Source organism: Corapipo altera, unplaced genomic scaffold, assembly GCF_003945725.1.
Source record: "Corapipo altera isolate COAL_440 unplaced genomic scaffold, ASM394572v1 55, whole genome shotgun sequence".
In the NCBI taxonomy this organism is placed as follows: domain Eukaryota; kingdom Metazoa; phylum Chordata; class Aves; order Passeriformes; family Pipridae; genus Corapipo; species Corapipo altera.
The window spans coordinates 478,201-499,492 of NW_020884882.1; the positions used below are offsets into that span (position 1 = coordinate 478,201).

Sequence of the window (21,292 nt, forward strand, 5' to 3'; positions counted from 1 at the left end):
AGCCATGAAACTAGCACGAAATCAGTGTACGTACATGAAATCCAAGTCTTTGCTAAGAGGTGGAGGACCATGGCCTACGGCCCTGGGGTTTGCCCCAGGAACGACTTGGCTTCAGCAGTTTCTTAAAGGTTTATTTTGACCTTTGAAAGCAAACACATCATCTTTTCTCCATTTTAAGCAAGTAGAGAACACGCACCCTCAAGCCAGGAGACACCGCCCCCACCAGCCCCCTTACCTCCACCAGGTGAGGCGTGGGGTTGAAGCCACACATGTTGCAGACCTGCTGCCGGCAGGTCGTGCAGGTGTTGTAGTTGGGGGGCTCGCCGGAGCCCACGTTGATCTCCGCCTTGCAGAGGGGGCACGAGACCCTTGCTTTCGGCACTTCCTTCGGCTTAACACCCTGCTCTGGCTTGCCTGGCTTCGTGGCCGGTGCGGCACCGGCCCGGCCCTGTGCCCCCGGGGCTTTGGGACCAGCTTCTTTGCTGGCATCGCTGAAGACGATTTTTGGAGGCACTTTGCCAGGGGATGGCTGGCTCGGAGGGGGGGCCTCTGGCTGGACTGACATGAGTGTGCTGGCCTGGGTGAGGAGGGACGCCCCAAAGCCAAAGAGCTTCCCCGTGAGCCCCTCCTGGGGCTGCTCTGGTGCCCCAGCCCCGGGAGCCGGGGCTGCAGGCTTCGCCCCGACATCTCCCGGTGCCTTTCTCTGCTCGGAGGGGGAAGGCTTGGCTGGCTGATGCTGCGGGGAGGACCTGGCTGCCTCCTGAGGTTTTGGCTGTCCTTGGCCGTGCGGTTCCCTCTGCGGCATGGTGGGGTGAGGTTTGGGTGGCTCTTGGGGCTGGGTGCGGGGGGCCGGAGGGGTCTTATCTGGACCCGAGGGTGGTGGATGCTTGGCTGGGGAGTGGGAGGGGGATGGCGAAGGGGAGTGCAGCTGCTGCTGGCTCTTGGAGCGAGGAGCGGTGGTCATGTCCATCCCCAGCGCCCTCTGCATCTGACAGTTCAAGCACAGCCATTCCTTCACCTGTGAGACAAGGAGAGGACGCGGACAGTGAGCGGTGGGCAGGTACAGACACCCGCAGGCAGCCCCAGCACACCCCCAGCTTCCCCCCAGCAGAGCCCACGTAGCCATAGGAACCAGCCATCAGCCCCTGAAAAACATTCTGGTACCATGTTCTTCACTACCAGTATCTCACAGTCAGGGTGAGCAGCCCCCATCTGTCACAGGTACCCACGGCACAGCACGACAGCGTGAACGCCAGCTTTAATTAGCCTTGGTCTGCTTCCAAGGCTTCTGCTGTGAAGCGACTGCTAGCCATGAGGCCCTGCCTTCCCTGGGGGAAAAGGGGCCTTTCCCAGGGCTCATGGCCCCCCCCCCGCCTTCCCTAATGCCCAATTTTGTCCTCCTGCTTGGTGACCAGAGCTAGCACAGAAAACTGCCAGGGTCCCTCAGACTCTGAGTGCTTCCTATAGGAAACACCACTGTGCCATGCCCAACACTTCTCCAGGGCCAGCAGAGATGGCTTTTCTGGAATCAGTGTGGTGGTTGTGATATCCCACCCCAAAATCTGGCACTGGAACCCTGTAAGGGACAGCAGGAGTGCATTCTCCTTGCATGATGCATCTTCACTTCCAGGCAGGCAAAGGGAGCAAAGGGTTAATTTTCACTCTTGCCCTTTTGATGAACTTTTGGATGCAAATGAAAAATATAATGTTCCCTGGCTAAGTGGTGATAAAGGAAAGACTTCCCCTCTCGAGAGATGTTCCTTGTGACACACTAATGTCTGAATTAAGTTAATTAAAGAGGCTGTACAAGCCTTTCAACACGAGGAATCACCAGGACGCTTAGTGGCTCCACAAGTATTAGTATACAGCACAGTCAGCAGGACAGCCAGGTCTGCTCGCAAAACAGTTCTCCAAGACAAGCAACTAAAGTGGCAAAAAGGACCAGAACATTCCCAAAAACTGGAGCAGCACCCAGGACAAGCAGACCCAGAGCCAGGCAGAAGCAGCATCCAACAGCTCCCAGCCCCTGTGCTCTCCAGGGGCTGCACATCCCACGGGCCGGCACCCACTGCACGAGATGTGGATTTTCCTGCCTTTCATTCAGGAAGCCATCTCCTCATTCCAGGATCACCTCTAAGGCTCAGCTTAATCCCTGCTGCAGAGATATTAATCTCCTCACCCAGCCCCACGGCTCCAGCTCTGCGAGGCCTTTTGGTCCTGCGGCTGGAGGCACAGGTGATTCATGACCTGGCCACAGGGTTTTTCCCCCCACACTCCAGCCACAGGCATGCTTCAACCTCTTTCTGCTCAAAGGAGCTGCCTGCAGAGATGCAGTTGGGTGTTATGGCAGGTCCCGTGACGGGACAGGATGGTGAGTCCTCAAGAGGAGAGGTAGGTGTGCCCTGGAGCCCTCCTTCCAGGTCCCCTCCCCAGGAGGGCTCTCATAAAGCCCAGCCTTCAGATAATAAACTTTTAAAACCAGAGGAAATTCAAATCGACCAGGAAAGATGGATTCAAACTAAGGGAGGGTGTGTGGATGAACAAATATCCACCTGCCCACCATGCCCCTTTCCCTCTCTTCCCAGCACCTGCTGGGTGCCAAGGCTCTGCATTGCCCCTTCATCTCCAGCAGAGCTCTTCCTAACACCCTACAATCCTGGCTGCATGTCAGCTCTGTGCTCTTCCCACCCTTCACTGTGCTTGCTGAGCTCCCACGACACTCTCTGCACCAGCCTCCGCTCGAGTCCTTCACTCAGAGCCGAGGAAAAAGCAGCCTCGACTTTTCCCCAGCAATTTTGCTTCACGTTGTCGTTTCTCCAAGCTGCTCCGAACGAGCCACATTATATTTAGTTTGTGAAAATAGCGCTTTGGTTTTTATAATTTTCTATGGTCTTGCTGTCTCTCTTCTGACATCCAGAATTTCTTGCGTTATTTTTGCTTTCACACCCCCTGGAATTTCTTCCCACTATTCTATTTCAAGACAGTGTCTACCAAAATCCCATCAGCTTTGCCCACCATCCCCATCAGCTCAAATTAAGGGAGAACCAATCCTTTCTATTCAGCTTCTTGTTCCCCAGACGCAAGAAATTCAAATCTTCCCTCTCCACATAATCTCCTTACCCACACTTTAAGACCCTCTGGTGAGGTGGAAATGGGGGGAAGAGGAGATCCATCCCCTCCCTGTGCCACACACAGTGCCTACTTTGGCCCTGGCCAAGGCTCCTGCAGGAAAACCTGGGCACTGGGAGGCACCATGCCCGGGTCCCGTGGCCAGGCAAGCTGGACAAGCCCACCAGGATCTCCCTGAGCTCAGGGCTGGAGAACAAGGTGGTCATTGCAGCTTTCTCACTTTCCACAATGAACCTGCAACCCAGGCAGGAAAAAGCCAGGGGGTTATCCATTGGGATAGGGAACATCCAATTGCTCCCTGCGACTTGGTGAGCAACTGCTGGGGAACATCTGTCCTGAGGAGCAGGAGAAAGCTGCAGGGAATACAGTGGGGAGATGGGCTCCCAGAGCAAGCATTTGAAATGTAAATTGAGTTGGGATTATCACAAATTGCCTGACCGGCCTCCACTGATGCAACCAATGACACACTGTGTGGGCTACACACATCAAAGACAACTTAAAGGATGCTGGAGGGAAGATAGCAAAGAGGAAGGGCCGAGTCATCTTGCCAAAGATCCCTTCCCCAAGAAAGAGAAAGGAGGGTGGAAAAGCCTGGGTGATGAAGAAGTAATAGGATAAATGATTCTTTTCACATTCTTTCACCTACTTCTCTACTGGTTTTGGAGCACTTTCTCCCTGCACGATGAGTCTGCAGGCAAGAAGAGGAGCGTTTAGAGGATGGTGATGCAGGACAACCAAATAGTCCAGTTTCATCTCTTTTTGGGTCCTATTCGCCCACTTCTCCACCAAATCAAAGCTTTCAGGGGTTGGATTAGTAAAGACTTACACCCAGGCTCTTCCTAGAAAGGACAGGGGTCCATCACTGGGTGGAGATGGGGGAGCTGTTAATGAGACAGATATGATGGACATGCTGTAATTACTGTCCTGGAACATTTGGGAACAAGCAGGATAACACTCGTTATAAGGATGAAGTGCTTCCAACTTATTAGCAATTGAGAAGAACATTCAACAACATCTACCAGCACCAGAAGACATTTAAATTTGGCAGATCTGAATAATTTTGCATCCAAGAGATCTAAGAGAACTAAGAAAACTGCTGTGTGCTGATGTTCATTTTTTAAGAGGAAATTTTACAAGTCTGGAAGAGTCTTCTGCTTGAATATCCAAGAAGGCAAAGGTATGGCCTGAAGGGGACAGAGAGCCAGACATCTGTCCAAGGCAGAAAGACAGGGCAGAGAACTGAAGGACACTCATATATATGCCTGTCAACGTGGTTTCAGGAAAAATAGGTCACAGCAAAGCAAACCTGATTTTATTCCCTGCGCATTTGATATTAGTAATGCACAGAAGCAATATCCTTGATGTCCAAAAGGTGTTTTGACCTAGTAATGTATGACATGCTGAGAAAAAAAAAAAAAAAGCACTACAGAATATGAATTGTGAATATGCTAAATGTATTTTGGACTAGTTACCTGGCTGAGCTGGTGGACAAAGAGGATTCACCAGTGTCACAGCTGACTCATCAGCTCACTATGGCAAGCACCACTCACACACGGTGGATTTCGGTAAAACCAGAATGGTTTTGGTTGGAAGAGACCTTAAAGATTATCCTGTTCATCCCCCCATATGTGAAATAGTGACGAAGATGAGTCTTTGCAGCCTGGCAAACCCGCACTTGCTCTGTGCAGGAAGCCTGGAGCTGGAAGTAGGAGTGAGGAGGTGGCTCAGACTCCTCTTCCAGCACCGAGGGACTCTTTCCAGAGCCCTCAACGGTTCCACACCGACATTTTAAGGAGATTAGTAAAACACTGCGGGAGATATAGACCGGATCTGTAAGAGTCATTCTAGGGATGCAGAAAGTGTTTGAAATGAGAGAATTGAAGAGGTTGATCTTTTTCGTTTATCAAAGAGAAGATTAAGAAGTGACTTGATTACGATATAGCAGCACATTCAGTGGAAACAATATCAGGTACTAAAAGGTTGTTAATTAGGCAGAAAAAGGCATAAAAAGAACTAATGACTGGAAATGGAAGCCAAATATATTAAGCATCACTTTTAACAGCAGATGTTTCTAACCATTAAAACAAATTATACACATGCTGTTGGGCTCAGCAGAAGACTCAGGGAGGTAAAGCTTGCAGGCCTTTCATCTATAGGTTTCTTTATACTCATTCTGATCTCAAAAACTTTGATTGCTTGAACCATCCAATCTTTACGGACATTTGGAATGCCTGCATCCAATACCTGACCTGCCCCAGCCCTGCATGCAGTGCCCAACACACCCATGAACACCAGTCTCACCCTTCCCACTGCAGACCCCTCCAACACCCCAGTATATTCCTCAAAACCCCCTCCCAAACCTTGTTATTCCCCAGTGCATGGATGGGTCAGCAAGCGGCGGTGCTTGCGGGGTCACAGCTGCCAGATGTGCCTCCCCCCTCTTGATGCAGTCCTGTAAGCACCAACCATCTGCAAATCCCATTAGGAATGAAAACTTTCCAATCAGCATTTCCTTAAAAAAAAATTGTAACAGGAATATCCACAGCACGTGCTGGCTGTGCCCAGGCAGACTTAAACACTGATATGTATTTTTTATATATAATGGCTGCAGGAGAGCAGGGAAAGCTCAGCAAACATATATATATATATATATATATAAAATTACAGGTCTGATGGGCTAGATCCTGACTCTCTGCAGAGCAGGGTTTTGCATAGGTACATAAGGGGGACCAAAATCTGTCCCTGTGCACTGCAGCTTCCGAACCCTCTAGAAAAACACCCATTTAAAAATGATCTGAAATGATAGAGACAGCTTGAGTTTATAAGGCCTCTAAAGTTATTCTAACACCACCTATTTTAGGAAACTATGTGAAAATAGCCTGTCCCCAGGATTTGTTACCAGGAGATGTGAGGAAGAGCTGGTTATGTGCAGGTTGTTTTGTTCTCCCGAGGTAAGACAATACAGATCTAGAAGTATCTCAAGTATCGAGTTCAGCCTTTGCAGTGGGTAGAAGCTTTAAAATGAGTGCTGTAAGCAGAAAAACTTCATAACTGAACATCCAAGATATTTTCAAGCCAAAATTTAGGATTATAATATAGAGTAATTTTGTCTTTGCTGAGGGTTGGTTATTTTGGACCATTTGGAGGTCACCCAGGATGCTATTCTACTACAGAAAAATAACAAAACCAAAAAGGATAGGAGACACCATATTTAGATGATCGTATTTAAGACTTTGGAGACTTGAGATTGAACAGTTCTTCTGTTCAATCTCCTTAGCAGCTCTACCCATTTACACCATCTCACTGCAGCCAAAGCCACTGACCTTGCATCACGACAAAGGTCTACATGACAAAGGCTACACAACCTCGTGTCAGAGGAGGTCACTGGGCACAGTCCATCTGACTTGTTTTAAACAATTATTTTAGGCTGGGAAGAACAGCTCTGAAGTCATCTTGAGTCCAGCGTGATCAATCCCACCCAAGGGTAACCAGTTTGAACAGGACAGAGAAAAGGAGCTTTGTTCAGCAGAGGATACAACCCATGCTCCTCCTCTGGAGCGAGACAACGGGATGCACAACAAACAGAAAAACAAGAAGACAAGTTCGTGGGAAATCAGAGGAGAAAAGGAGCGTGAGTTTTCTCTGTGTTGCCCAAAACGTGTATTTAATACTCCACAAAACTGGAAATCCTGAAAAAAACCCAACCCAAAATTTGGGAAGAGCACGACAGCGAACCTTTGGCAGCAGCTCTTCAACTCTTAGAGCCCTGAGTGGTCCCTGCCCCAGAGCCCCCCCAGGGGAAGCCACTCCCCAGCAGATGCACCCCAAGGCCACGGTCACAGCTGCCTCCTCTGCCTTTCGCAGGCATAAAAATAACCCAAGCTGGAAGTGGGTAACGAAGGTACTGTGCTAATCAGGCTAATAGAGAGGCTCAACACCAGGATCACTGACTGGATGGAGAAGGGTTTCATTAATGGCTGCTCCTGGCTTATCCTGGAGGAACACTGCAACAGCCTGGCCTCTCCCAAGAGCTGCCAGTGCCCTGCCTGAGAGTGTCCTTAAGTGTCTTCAGCTCAGCAGCTCTGCCTGCAGATGAAGAACTGTTGTCTCACGAAATCAGCCAGTCAGCAAAATGTCCCTTCCCTCCGTGCCTCCCGGATCCACTCCGGAGGAGCTCGCCGGGGGCACGTCTTGTGTTTTACATTGTCGTGCTGAAATGTGGCAAAGCCACGTACTCTGCAATTAAACAACATCCTGATCCAAGGGAAGAGGCAGTGCTAGAAGGCAGCCCTCGGCTAGAGAACAGAGGGAACAGCAAGCTGTGGTGGGGAGCTGGGATACTGCTGGGAAGGCATGAGGTGGGAATGGCTGCAGGAGAGCAGGGAAAGCTCAGCAAATCCTGGAAGAGCTGCTGATGCAGCTCTGATGCAGATGGAAAAAGCTAGAGGTACCGTGTGGATCAGTTTTCCCATTTTCCCACACCATCTCAGACTGGCTGGTGGAGCACACAACACCAGTATATGCCTTATTCTGAACTTAGGGGTTTGTGTTTTAAAGCAGAACTAAACTATCCCAGGAAGTGTTCAAGGCCAGGTTGGATGGGGCCCTGAGCAATCTCATCCAAAGGAAAGTGCCCCTGCCCATGGTGGGGGGGTTGGAACTAGATGATCTTTAAGGTCCCTTCCAACCCATATCATTCCAAGGTTCTAGGATTCCATTATTCTACTGCTGATTTCTCCTCCAGCAGTGCAGGGACAGTTTGCCACAGAACTCGTGTGTGGAGGGTAGGAAAAGCAGCCCTTGTTGTTTGGATCAGTGCACAGCCTGCGTGCAAATGCAGTGAGGAGCCTGCAAAGCATCCTGTGGGAGGCTGCCATGTGGTGTACCAGCCAGGGTCCGAGCTGGGAGGGGGGGATGGATAACACCAGGAGATGGAATCTCCTGAGGTGCCTCTGGAAGACCACAAGCAGCCCAGTGTGCGGGAGCTGTTGTGTGCCCCGGGTCATGCTGCATGTCAAGACATCACCAGAATTCACGCCTGCATCCAGGTGGAGAGGAGGCGGATGCAAACATGCAGGCAGCGTGGGCTGAAGCTTCCTGGTCCAAATCTAAAGCACAGTTTGAGGAGAACCCAGGGCTACAGAGAAAATGTGCAATTAGGAGTGTTTCGGCACTTAATTGACAGGGGAATTGGTCACCGAGGCACCGAGGCACTTGTGAAAAAGGCCACCTTATGCTCATCTTTTATCTTCAAACATCTCAATACAAATAAAATCCAGTCCTTGGCACTCCTGCTCAGAAAGGGAAGCCACCGGAGCCGTCAGTAATCATCCTGCTAATGCTTGCCAGAAAATAATCAACTTGCTCGCTTGCTGGCGAGCGAGAGGAACCAACCCCCAAACTCATCTCCTTCCCTGCAAATAACAGATGGGAAACCGCGTTTGTCCAGAGAATCGAGCTGCGGAATAAGACAGTGCCATTTCATCCTATGAGTCACTTCTCCACCAGTTTCCTTTCTCTGGTTAGCGCTCCCTGAACCAACCCAAGGCTGCTCAAGCACATCTCCTCTCCCCAAAGGGGGGCAGGAAGCACTGACCTCCACTGCAGACCCTCTGGGTTTCAAAAGCGACCTCTAGCTCCTGTGCCTTGCTGCTCGGTCCTTTTTTACCCACACCACGCAGCCACCGACACGGGGATGAAGCAAACGATCAAAGGAAACAACTGCACGCCCAACAGCTTCGCAACTAACCTCGATCCGCCGTCACAGGCAGGACGATGCTCCCCGGCAGCACTCCCCATGGCTAAGGCAGCGATGGAGCCGCTGGCTCCCTGGGAAGTGAGAGCATCCCCTCCTTCACTACTCTCCCTTGCTGGCGGAGAGGAGCAGATGGGCAGAGGAAACCTTTCCAGCGCCAGACCCACTGCTGCTCCTCTGCTCCCCCCCGGGAGCGCGGGTCCCCCCGCCAAACAAGGCGCTGACTAGCTAAGCACGCCGGCAGTGCCGCCGCCCCAGGCGAAGGGACAAGTCCTTCCAGTTCATTAGGGAAGGTTTCTTGTGCGATTTGCTGCCTCACTAGCTCCTGTTTAGACAGCCTTTGTTCCCCGTCCGCAGGAGCGCATGAAAGGTTTGGACGTCTGTACGTGCTGGGAGGATGCTGTGCCCTGGGCCCGGGCAGGGAGCGTGGCAGAGAGCTCACCCCGGGTTTTAACCTCCCGAGCTTTGCACGCCGAGGTGCTCTAAGTGCAGCCCCAGGTCCCTCCCGCTCCGTAATGCGGGACTTCCACGGGAGCCCTCTCGGCCAAGGAAAGCCTAATGGCTTGCTTTGCCCTTTTCTGCTGCTGCTCCCGTGCCCTGCCGCCAGCAGAAGGACGGACGTCCCGAGTAACAGGAGCCTCCGGTCCTGCTCACTCATTGTCTCCTGCGGAACTAAAATAGCAGCCTGGGAGGGAGCAGGGGAGCTCAAAACTTTCCATTCTCTGGCACCTCCTGCCCAAAGCAGAGGAACACATGAGGCCACGGGGCCTCTTGGGGTGCCCTGTGCAGCAGCGATGCAATTCACAGCTATAATGCTATAAAAGAGCACAGGCTGCTCTCAGTAAATAGAGACTCATAGCAGACTAATTTAAAAGCAGCCCAGTTTACTATTAGTAACACAGAATAAAATCATCCATTTACTGCAAGGCTCACATTTAATCAGCTCTGAGTAGTCCCTGTTGCAGCCTTGCCCATGAGCTCCTGGCTCCTTGGGGAACTCTTCCGGACAATTAAAGCAATAGGAGATAATGGCTGTAGCTCAGGGACTAAACAAAACACTCTTGAATATTTAAAGGTCCTTTCACACCCCAAACTTCGCATTGTAGAATCATAGAATCAGCTGGGTTGGAAGGGACCCCCGAGATCATCAAGTCCAACCCTTGATCCAACCCCGCTGTGGTTCCCAGCCCATGGCACTGATGCCACATCCAGTCTCTTTTTAAAAATCTCCAGGGACGGAGAATCCACCACTTCCCTGGGCAGCCCCTTCCAATGGCTGAACACCCTCTCTGGAAAGAAATTCTTTCTAATATCTAACCTAAACCTCCCCTGGCACAACTTGAGGCAATGTCCTCTTGTCTTGCTGATAGTTGCCTGGGAAAAGAGACCAACCCCCACCTGGCTCCCCCCTCCTGTCAGGTAGTTGTAGAGAGTGAGGAGGTCTCCCCTGAGCCTCCTCTTCTCCAGGCTGAACAACCCCAGCTCCCTCAGCCTCTCCTCATAGGACTTGTGCTTGAGTCCCTTCCCCAGCCTCGTTGCCCTTCTCTGGACCTGCTCCAGCCCCTCAATGTCCTTCCTGAACTGAGGGGCCCAGAACTGGACACAGCACTCCAGGTGTGGCCTCACCAGCGCTGAGTATAGGGGCAGAATCACTTCCCTGGACCTGCTGGCCACACTGTTCCTGATCCAGGCCAGGATGCCATTGGCCTTCTTGGCCACCTGGGCACACTGCTGGCTCATGTTCAACTTCCTGTCAATCCAAACTCCCAGGTCCCTTTCTACCTGGCTGCTCTCCAGTCACTCTGTCCCCAGCCTGGAGCTGCAGGGGGTTGTTGTGGCCAAAGTGCAGGACCCGGCACTTGGCCTTGTTGAACCTCATCCCGTTGGAATCAGCCCAACTCTCCAGCCTGTCCAGGTCCCTCTGCAGAGCCCTCCTGCCTTCCACCTGATTGACACTCCCCCCCAGCTTAGTGTCATCTGCAAATTTGCTGATGATGGACTCAATCCCCTCATCTAAATCATCAATAAAGATATTAAACAGGACTGGGCCCAACACTGATCCCTGGGGACACCACTAGTGACTGGATCCCAACTGGATGTAGCTCCATTCCCCACCACTCTCTGGGCCTGACCATCCAGCCAGTTCCTGACCCAGCACAGAGTGCCCTGTCCAAGCCGTGGGCTGCAGCTTTTCCAGGAGAATGCTGTGGGAGATGGTGTCAAAGGCCTTGCTGAAGTCCAGGCAGACACATCCACAGCCTTCCCCTCATCCACCAGGCAGGTCACCTGATCATAAAAGGAGATCAGGTTGGTCAGACAGGACCTGCCCTTCCTAAACCCGTGCTGGCTGGGTCTGATCCCTTGTCCATCCTGTAGGTGCTGGGTGATTGCACTGAGGATAATTACCTTGGCAGCATCAACATCTGAGTACTGCATAGCAGTGAGGGCGGAGAGGAGCTCGATCCTCTGACCTACGTGCCTAGGATGAAGGTTTCTAAACACTAATGACAATCCTGGTGCTGGCATAAATAGCCCAAAGTATTTTCAGAGACACAGTCACAGCCCTGGTGTTATGGCCTCACACTTCCCCCAGACTGAAGGAGCCAAGTTAGGTCTCATTTATCCTGGGCCAGTGTTGTATTTATAAGTGAAGTTGCTGGAATAAAAAACTTGTGTGAATAAACACATTGTAGGGGATCAGTGCATCAAAGCAGAGTGTATCTTCAGCCTTTTTTTTTTTTTGTTATTCTGGATTAAATATGTAACAAATGCTCTTGCAGAATTTAAGGCCTGAAGATAGACAAGCCATTGCATAATCTTTTTACATACCTAAACAGACTTAATTGCTCAATTATTCCAGATAAACACGATAAGTTGCCTGCCATGAATAATTTATAATCCAGCTAGCCACACAATCTGTGAAGCACAAATCTATGGCTGCAGCAAAGGAAATGCAAACAGATGCCACTATCCCAAGACACCCTGGCTGGGTACTAAACACTGGCCAGAAGAGCAATAGGCTGCCCAGGGCAGGTCTGATCTTCCCTGAAACCCCTTGGATGGCCCAGACCTTCATTTGGGTTATTGTGCTGCTCAGAGGATGCGAATATTGAACAAATTAAAAAGGCACAAAGTTTGGGTGTGCACCTGGAAGGAGACAGCCATAGCACATCCCCCTGTCCTGTTCAGGGTCCGGACACAGCTGGGTGTTCCACACAGCCCTCCTTGGAAGCTGGCTGTACTGGTTTGTCCAGGAATTTCATTAGAGGATGGTGACTGAGCTGAAGAGCTGCAGTGAGGCACAGCAGGATGCAGTGCCCGGAGGATGGAGGCCCACAGGGGCTGTCATGAGGGACAACACTCAGGGTGCTGTGGAGGAGGCAGGGGAAGAAGCACTGTCAAGGGGAGGAAAGGTCCCACCCAGCCAGGACTTACCACGCTCAGATGGGAGAGACCCAAGAGAACAACCTGGAAGGTGTCCAGAAGGAAGATTAATCCTAACCCTCTGACAAAGCCATCCCAGGCAGCCCCCTTCCCACAGCAGAGGTGTAACAAACCACAGCACTGAGAAAGCTTGTGAAAACTGTTCTATCAACCACAGACCATCTCCTGGCTCCAGCAACCCCAGATGGATGCAAGAGGCTTTCCCACAGGGCTTGAGGCCCTACCACAAACCTTGAGCATCTTTAGGCCTCTCTGACAAACAGAGGAGAGGCACTGGGTGGGTTTCCTCCAGCTTGGGCACCCTGCACTGCCTTTCCCTGCCACGCTCCTCACTCTCCTGTAGAAGTTCCTGCATCCTGCTGCTGCTTTGTCCCAACAAAGCCATATTAAAGGCTTCAGGATTTTGCCCTGATGTCCTGCAGCAGCAAGGAGAGAGGGCTGTAATGGCCTCTGAAAGGTTTTGGATCCATCCCTTGGCCTGGGCAGGATCAAACAAGTCTGCATCGCTGACAACAGATGTTTGTCTAATTTGGTCCTTAAAACTTTGCATCAGTTGTGGATTTACTGGGGGGGGGGGAGGAAAGGAGGAATAAAGGGGTTTTTGCTTAACCATCTTCACTGCTAGGAAATGTTCCCAAAATATTAACCTAAATCTCCCTTGCAGTCTAAGTCCATTACTTGCTGTCCTACAGACCACAGACATTGTACAGCTTTATCCAGTAAAAACAGCCTGAGAGCAGCTTCCCTGCTGAAGGCATCCATCCATGGGAGCCCGTCCTGGCACCAAGACCACGATGTGTAAAATGTCTCCTAGAAGTGACTGCCACCAGCTTTACACTGCAGAACTCTTGGTGATGACCTCCCATGGGGCTCCATGGCACCTCCATGAACTCAGACCCAGTGAATGGTTTTCTGTGTTTCCAGGTGCAGTTTCTGTGCACTTTTAGGAGCAACTCAGGCGGCTTTGGAGGAAAGAAGCTCAGCCTTGCATGGCCCTGACAAAGCTGCCTCCAGATTACCTGTCTCCAGACACACCTCTTGTCTCACCTCCTTCTGGCAAGACCCACTTGGGTGACCACGGAACCTGAAAAGATCTTACAAGTATAGCCATAAACACCAGAAACAGCTTGTTTAGTCACCTATTTAAATGAACTAGAATAGGTTTTCTGTGTTGGAATTTCTATCCTTATCCAAATGCACCTGGACTTGGCTCATAAGTCATCATCTACTAAGTAAACAATGCCAATTCTAACACAAAAATCTATGAACAATTAGAATTTGAACAGATACCTATAGAGCCACATCACTTTTAACTATTATTTACCCATGAAGACGAGGCTGCTGCATTTGCCAGCCAGACTACAAGAGCAATCACACTGTCTTCAAAAAAAAAAAAAAAAGCTAGTTGCAAAGCAAGATTAAAATTGGTCATTCAAATCATGATTTGATGAGAGAGTTGGAGTTGTTCAGCCTGGAGAACAGAAAGCTCCAGAGAAACCTAGAGTCCCTTCTAGTACCTGAAGGGGCTCCAAGAGAGCTGGAGAGGGACTTTGGATGAGGCCTGGAGTGACAGGACAAGGTGGAACGGTTTCCCACTGATAGAGAGCAGGTTTAAATTGGATATTAGGAAGAAATTCTTTACTGTGAGGGTGGTGAGGCCCTGGCACAGGTTGCCCAGAGAAGCTGTGAATGTCCTGTTCCTGGAAATGCTCAAGGCCAGGTTGGAGCAACCTGGTCTAGTGGAAGGTATCCCTGCCCAAGGTAGGGGGTTTGGAACAACATGGTCTTTAAGATCCCTCCCAACCCAAACCATTCTAGGATTCAATTTTACAATTTTTTTGCTTGCTGATCTAAAGTCATCATTGCCATGGAGATCTGAACTGATACACCGGCAAGGTGAATAAACTCTTAATGAGAAAGGATCCTACCAGTCAAAAGACTGTCTCTTCTATCATAACCCTAGCCAAAACACAAAGTCATCCCATTAGGGGAGCTCTCTGCAGCCCTTCTGAAGGGGGGCTCAGAGGATCACCACAGAGCAACCTGCCTAGGACCCCTCAGCCCAACTCAACACCCCAGGCAAGCTTACAACAAAAGCCAGTTTCGCTCTGCTCAAACGAGGGGCCAAGTCCTTGATGACAAGACCAGAAACTGCTATGGAAGACAAAAAAAATGCAAATAGAAACTGCTCAGGTAAAAAAAAAAAAAAACAACAAAACCACAATTAAAAAAAATTGCTGAAGCAAATCTTTTCTCCACCTTCTGGGGCTTCTTAGCTTTTCTTTGAACAATCTCCAAGCAGCAGCACACGGGCAATGCCAGCTGCAGCGCTCCATGTCCGTCCAGACAGCAAGGAAACTACAGAGGAGCAAACTGCACAGTTCACACTGATTTCACCCCCCTTTGATTTGCACCAATGCCAATTAGAAACCACTTTTGCAGGGAAACAATAAATCTTGTCCTCAAGCCCTGGCTGCAAACCCAGGCGACTTGTTTGTAATTACCAGCCATGGGACTGACTCTGATGACCTACAGGGCATTTTTTGCAGGTGAGACAGCAGCAGGGATCGCTGCTCCTTCCACTTTCAGGGGTTCAGCTGGAGAGGTCTTGCCTCTGATTTTCAAGTGTTGTGCATCAAAACCTCCAGCTGAACAGTGGGAGCCATGCTGACTGCAAGCAATCAGCCCCAAACTGCCTTAAACCAGGCAGGTAAGGGATGGATTGGCCAGCAAGGAGGAAGCAGCAGGATCCGTGCACCCGGTGGGGGGGGGGAAACATTTGCCATCCAAATAAACACCACCTTCCCATAAGCTTTTATCTGCCCACAGCCGTGTCTGTTGGCGTGGGCTGACTCCTGGCACTCTGCAGAGAAAGAAAAGGAGAAGCAGGTCTGAATCATGGGATGCAGCAGGAGTTGGGATGCGACAGAGCACACGGTGCACGGCCAACATCACCTGGGCGGTGCTGCTCTTTGGTGCACAGGGACCCACTCACACAGGGAGAGGGTCTCACTGTGCTGAGACCTTTGCTTCCCAGTGGGATGCAGGCTGGGTGGCACAGGAGGACATAGGAAAATGGGTCAGCTGGAGAAGAAGCGGGACTTGGGGCAACAGCTCGTGCTGGCCAAAACCATCGGAAAATGCGCTGAAGCTTTCACTTTCTACAAACAGTAACATATCACCCAATTGTGGCTCTTGGTGGGGTGCCATGGCTTGGAGATCCCTTAATGCAGTGGCGCTGAAGCTCTTCAGAGCCCTCCAAATGACATGTCCTTCAAAACCATCAGATCATCGGACTTTTTTGGGGGTAGAACTGCAAAAACTTCATGCTCAGGATCTGCATAAAGCACTATTATTATTATTTCAATACGTATCCCAGGCACCAACAGGAATTTAGCACCTAGTTATGGAAAACTGTATTTCGGAAGGTATTGGACTTTTTTAATACTGAAGTCAATAAAGCAATAACAATTGTCTGCTGAGAGCAAATAGTGGGATCCCAGAAGCAGCTCAAAGACAGATGGCAGCAGCAGCAGCATGCCTGTTTGGGGATAGTTCTCAACGCACTCTCCAATTTGAAAGCCACAGTCATATCAGCTGGAAAATTAATATGGCAGGTCAGAACATAAGAATGCGTAAAAACAGATTTACAGGTATGAACTGGCCTGGCCCAGCATCTCCATACTGACTTGGGACTCCAAGAAAAATGGGGATTCATGCCCCAGTCTGCCAAAGGTCCCTTGAGCAGGTGCTAAGACAAGAAGACAGCACCATGCCCAGGCACAAGGGCTCACTTTAACTGGGCTTCACCTTTTGGGATAGATCCTAACACTGCTGGTCTTGCATTAGCATGCTGTGCTCCATCAAACACCAAGGGTATTTGCTTTTCTCAAAGCTCCAAAGGTTTTGCAATACATAGAGTACGCAGGCAGAACAGAGGCAGGTGAGCTCAAGGACAGGCTTCTCCCACAATAAGTATGCTCCTTATTTCTGAGGAATCCAGAAACACAGGTAATTCAACCCTTCCTCAGGTCCCCAGAGTAATTTTAGTACAGACCACCTAGTTTTCAGCCAGACTTTTCCACCAGACCTGGTATTTTATCTACTGGGCATCACACTGAGAACAGAGGTGAACACAGCAGGCAGTGCCTTCCAGGAGATCAGGAGGGACATGAGATGTCTCACAGAGAGTAAAGACAACATGGCACACCTGAGAGAACAGAACATGCAGCTCAGAGCCATGACAAAGCTGGTTTTGGAGAAACCTCACACCTGAGGAGTCGCAGGGACACAGCCTTTCCAGCTTCCCTCCCTGCCTGTTAGGCATCAGAGTACTCTGCAATTAGGGGGGAAAAAAAACCACCCAAAACTAGAATCCCGAGGGGAGCTCCCACTCGCAGATCCAAGCCCATTCCACCACACCCAGCTGGTTGCTGCACTTCACATGCACCCCTAGAGGTCTGCATCCTTGGCAGGTTTTTAACAGGGAACGCCTGCTGATCCCACGGTTCCTGCAAAGTCGAGTTCCACACAGTGACGAGCTCGTTTGCTCTTTGGGGACAGGGCTTCAAATAGCTGCTGGCTCGTGGCAATTAAAGCGGGTCGAGTGCTGCTGCCGACTCCGCCAGCCCGCGCTGTGACTGATGCAAGCGCCGGCTGGAGCGCCCTGATAAGGATGTTGGATGATTCAGAATAATCTTGGCTTTGCTGAACAGATGAGCCCGAGTGTTCGTGCTTCTGCTTCCGCCTAATGGGAATACTGTGCCGTGCTCATCAGAAAGGGGAGAGGGCGGCCAGAGGTAGGTGGGCACAAAATTTCCTCTCCATAAGACTGATGGGCACATCTATCCTGCCCACCACTCGGGTCTCTTCCACGGAGGTCTCCAACTCGAGGGTCTGGCCAGTCTGCCCCCACGGCTTGGACACAGCAAGGGGGTGGCAGAACAGCTGGGGAGGGAGCAAAATGTCAATGTTCACACTTCTTCCCGTCCTGGGGGGCTCTTTGTAAGGCTGCTGCACAAGCAGTTGGGCTTCATTAGGATGCAGGAGATGGGCATCAAAGTGTCCAGGGCAGGGGGCAAGGCGAGGGACACACTGGCCATTCAGTCTTCCAAACTGACTTCCAGCTGGTATAGTGCCATATTACGTCCATGCCTTAACTCCTTCTGACAAACCTTTAATCCCACCAGCCTGCTGCATAGTTTACTCCCATCCCATTAAGGCCACATCTCACTCTCTGGATTTCCCTACTGAGCCATTCCAACAACTTGGCTTTGATTTACTCAGAGCAGAAAGCCACGCCAGTGGCACAGCCTATTTAGAACACAAACTGACTCCAGAACGGAAACATCCCACCCTTCGGCTGTCCTTGATCAAAAGGTTTGCAGCCTAGAAAAAACAGCATTTCAATCAGAGTTAAAATAACCAGTTTTCACAGTCCATTAGCACTGTACCCCTCAGATCTGGGCTGCCCAGGAGCAGGGCTGTCTATTAGGTCTCTGAGAAGAGGAGCTGGGTACAGCAGGAGGGTGAGATCTGGGAGCAAGGCTTGAATTAAGGTGGGGAGGAACACCTCTGCAGGCATGAACTGCTGTCCCACAGGCACCTCAAGGCATTCACTTTCAGAAGTCTGCTTTTTAGCACGTAAACATGACCACGGCCAAGAGACAGACAAGAGACAGGTCAGGAAGAAACAATTTGGTTTCTGGTGATGGGAGCCCACACAGCTCTATAAATAGCAATGGTGATCAGCTAAATTCAGGTTACAAGAGATGCTGATGAGATGCCACCACCTCTGTCTTTAAGGACCGGATGGACCTCATATGTCACTACCAGCTATGGTGGGAAGAGCCATGTCACAATGTCTCCCCCTTCACTGGGGTTCTCTCACCAGGCACCCCTACACCAGAGATGCAGCCCCCAGGGTACAGAGTGGGTGCCAGGGTAGAGTGTCTGACACCCTTCCTTATAACCACCCTGCTCTCTGCAGCTTGGAGAAAGACAGTAAATAGGAATGAATTCAGCTAGGATTAACTCAATCCCCATCAAGGCACTGAAAGCTCTTGAAGTTTCCCCCTAAGCGCACCCCGAGGCAGTGCAGCATTCCAGCACCAAGCACACACTGCAAACCAGACCACACAAGCAAGGACTATAAAGCCCTGTGCAATTCCTGCTCTCTGGGATACTGCCTGTGCAGTAAGCAGGATGCAGAGGGACACTCAACCACATGTGTTATTTCATGTGCTTCACTGGTGAGAAAACCTGGAGTAGCATCCATGTGAGCAAAATATCCCCATCCACCACCATAGGCTGTAAAGGATCTTATTGCTCTGCCTGGGGATGTTCAGGGGAGTGAAATGAAAGCAAGCAGCTGGGCACAGCAAAGCTCTCAAAAACACAGGGACCCTCTGACTCAGTACCCCGCTCCGCTTTGGAAAGCTTGACAACCGCTTCTGATCCTCAGCTGGCTTTTCTTTTTAATGATAAAGTGATCTGGGAGCTGAAAGCCAGAGGGAAACCATGTCTCGTCCAAGCAAACAGCTTGTTGTAACTTAATGTACCGAGGGAAGGACGGCGCAGGGCGGCGGCAGCTCAGCACGCGCAGCTTGCTGGGCTTGGTATTTAGCAAGCAGCAGAAGATGCCAAGCAGAAAGCAGGCCACTTCCCATCCCTCGGGAGGATTCCTCTCTACTTGCAGTTGTTTTAATTACCCCTCTGTACCGCAGCATCGCTCCAGCCTGCGGGGAAGCCACACTCTCCCATCCCCTCCGAACAATTTAAGGCGTCACCACAGCCCCTGCTGTGTTCCCACAGTTCCTGCACCAGCTGTCAGTGGAGAGGACCCACCCTGAGCAACACCAGCCCCCCTTAGTCACCAGCAACCGTTTAGCCAAGATATTTTTTGACATTTTGCATTATTTGAATCATCCACGCGGAGCGCAGCGAAAGGCGGCACACTGGGAGGAACGGCCAGAATTACTCATGAGCTTTCCTTCGTGGGCACCAACTTAAATTGTGATCTGTCAAACAGACGAGTTGCACGTCCCTGCAGACGGCTGGGAGAAGCTCCTGCTCGGGCTGCAGCAGGGACCAAAAAGGCAAACGAGCCATTTCTGTGTAGAAAGGCTCAGCGAGACAAGTGTGCTGCTCTCCAGCTTCACACGAGTTGTTTTACCCAGTGTTAATCACCCCATTAAAAAAAAAAAAAAGAGATAGAGCAGAAATAAATAAAAGTCTAACCAAGGGATAACAGACACATCCTTCACTGCACCACTGCAGATACAGGATGCCAAGAGGGCTGGGACACTTGGTGTAGGGATAAAAGGATTAAGAAGTGAAGGGTGATGGTGAGGAAGGGCTAAAATATGGGAAATATACACACACATGCGACCGGTTGGTCCAGGGTGATAAATTCCAGGTTCCTATCAATATTTTCTCACCATGAAAAATGCAGACTATCCACTGCAGTCACAAAGAGCAGATTTTTAGTGCCCAGCTCACAGGGTGCTCTTGAGGAGAGCTGCATGGCTTCCTTAAGTGGGCACATCCCCATCAAGCTCTGGTCCCACCTCATGGTGCAGATGCTGACCCTGGGCATCGGGATGGGAGCTGCCCTGTGGCAGGAGTCTGGGCCAAGCATTCCTTCCCAGGGGGCTGCAGCCCAAACTGCTGCATCCTTAGGAGAAGGCAGCAGGCATGGCAAGCCCCAGATCCTGCAAACAGCATTGCCTGCTGCAGATGCAGGTCACTGCTGGCTGAAGCTTTGCTAAAAACAAAGAACAAATTGGAATAAAACCCTTATTTCTCTCCCATTGTGCAGCCTGATCCAATGGAAAATTTCTCCCAGATCTGCAACGTAATGCTAACGACAGATTTATTTTTACAGCTATATGGTAAAGAAGGACGATCTCAAAAGAGAAATCATTCTGAAATGGGCAATCTGACTCAGCAGCGCAGGGGTCTGGCTGGATGTAGGGTGCAATCTACCACATACACACGCAAAAAGCTGTCTAACACCACAGAACACAAACCCTGCCTGCCCAAGGGTGTCCAGGGGTTTGATCTGATCATAGGAGGAAAAAACACAGTCCTGAACTTACTGAAAGGTGCCCAGAAGGATGGACTGCTGCAGACAGAGCCAACCCTCCAGCCCTACCTCCCCAGTTACCCACAGACACCATGAGCAGGACACCAGGGTGTGAAATGCCCCAGGAGATGCCAGACCAGAGAAACAGGTTTTTTTCAGACCCAACACTCATTCTTTAAAAAGAGAGGGAACTATAACCTCTAAACACAGCCTTTGTGCATGAGCACAATAATACCTCCTGGAGATGTGGTGCCGCATGTCAGCGGCTGGGGCTGGAGGTGCTTCATGGCCAGGAAAACAAAGTGTCATTGAGGTCCCAAGGGCAGGAGAAATCCTGGTTGGCTTTGCTGTTCAGTAAGAGAAGAGACCGTGTAAACGTAATATCGTGGCTCATCCTCTGCCATCACTCCCATTGCAAAAAGCTACGTCCAACACGGAGCTGATGCACCCAGAGAAAACTTGGAAATTTAGTAGATGCCACACCACCATTGCCCTGTGTCATGGTTTGAGAGCCCCAAAATCCAATTCCCTAGTCCAAACCCCCTCCCAGCTTCTCAATGAAGAACTAAAGAGGAGATGGACTCCTCTCGTTGCTGGAAAAGGCAGAGAGAGACAAGGGAAACCAAATCTCTCATAAAAACATATTTAATTATCTATCGGCAAGTAGATCCCTGTTTTCATCCAGTCCTTCCTTGCTCGGCCCTTGGTGCTTCCTCCCCTAAACCCACCACATTAACACCTGGGGCAGTGCATCAGAACACAGCATATTGTAAAACATGACTTCAAGCCACAGAAATCACAGAAATATAAATTACAGCTGTGCTCCAGTGACCTCAGAGCCACCCAGACCACGAGTGACCTGCACCAAGCTACTTCCA

General features: G+C 50.5%; 1 protein-coding gene across 1 annotated transcript in view; it reads right to left on the reverse strand.

Moving 5' to 3' along the window:
• The window catches only part of BSN (bassoon presynaptic cytomatrix protein), a 71,613-nt gene that overhangs the window by 43,874 nt on the left and 6,447 nt on the right, over positions 1 to 21,292 (reverse strand). Inside the window, exon 3 of the mRNA XM_027640281.1 lies at positions 236 to 1,018. Coding sequence (XP_027496082.1) covers positions 236 to 1,018 — 783 coding nt within the window. The remainder of the gene's footprint in view (positions 1 to 235; positions 1,019 to 21,292) is intronic.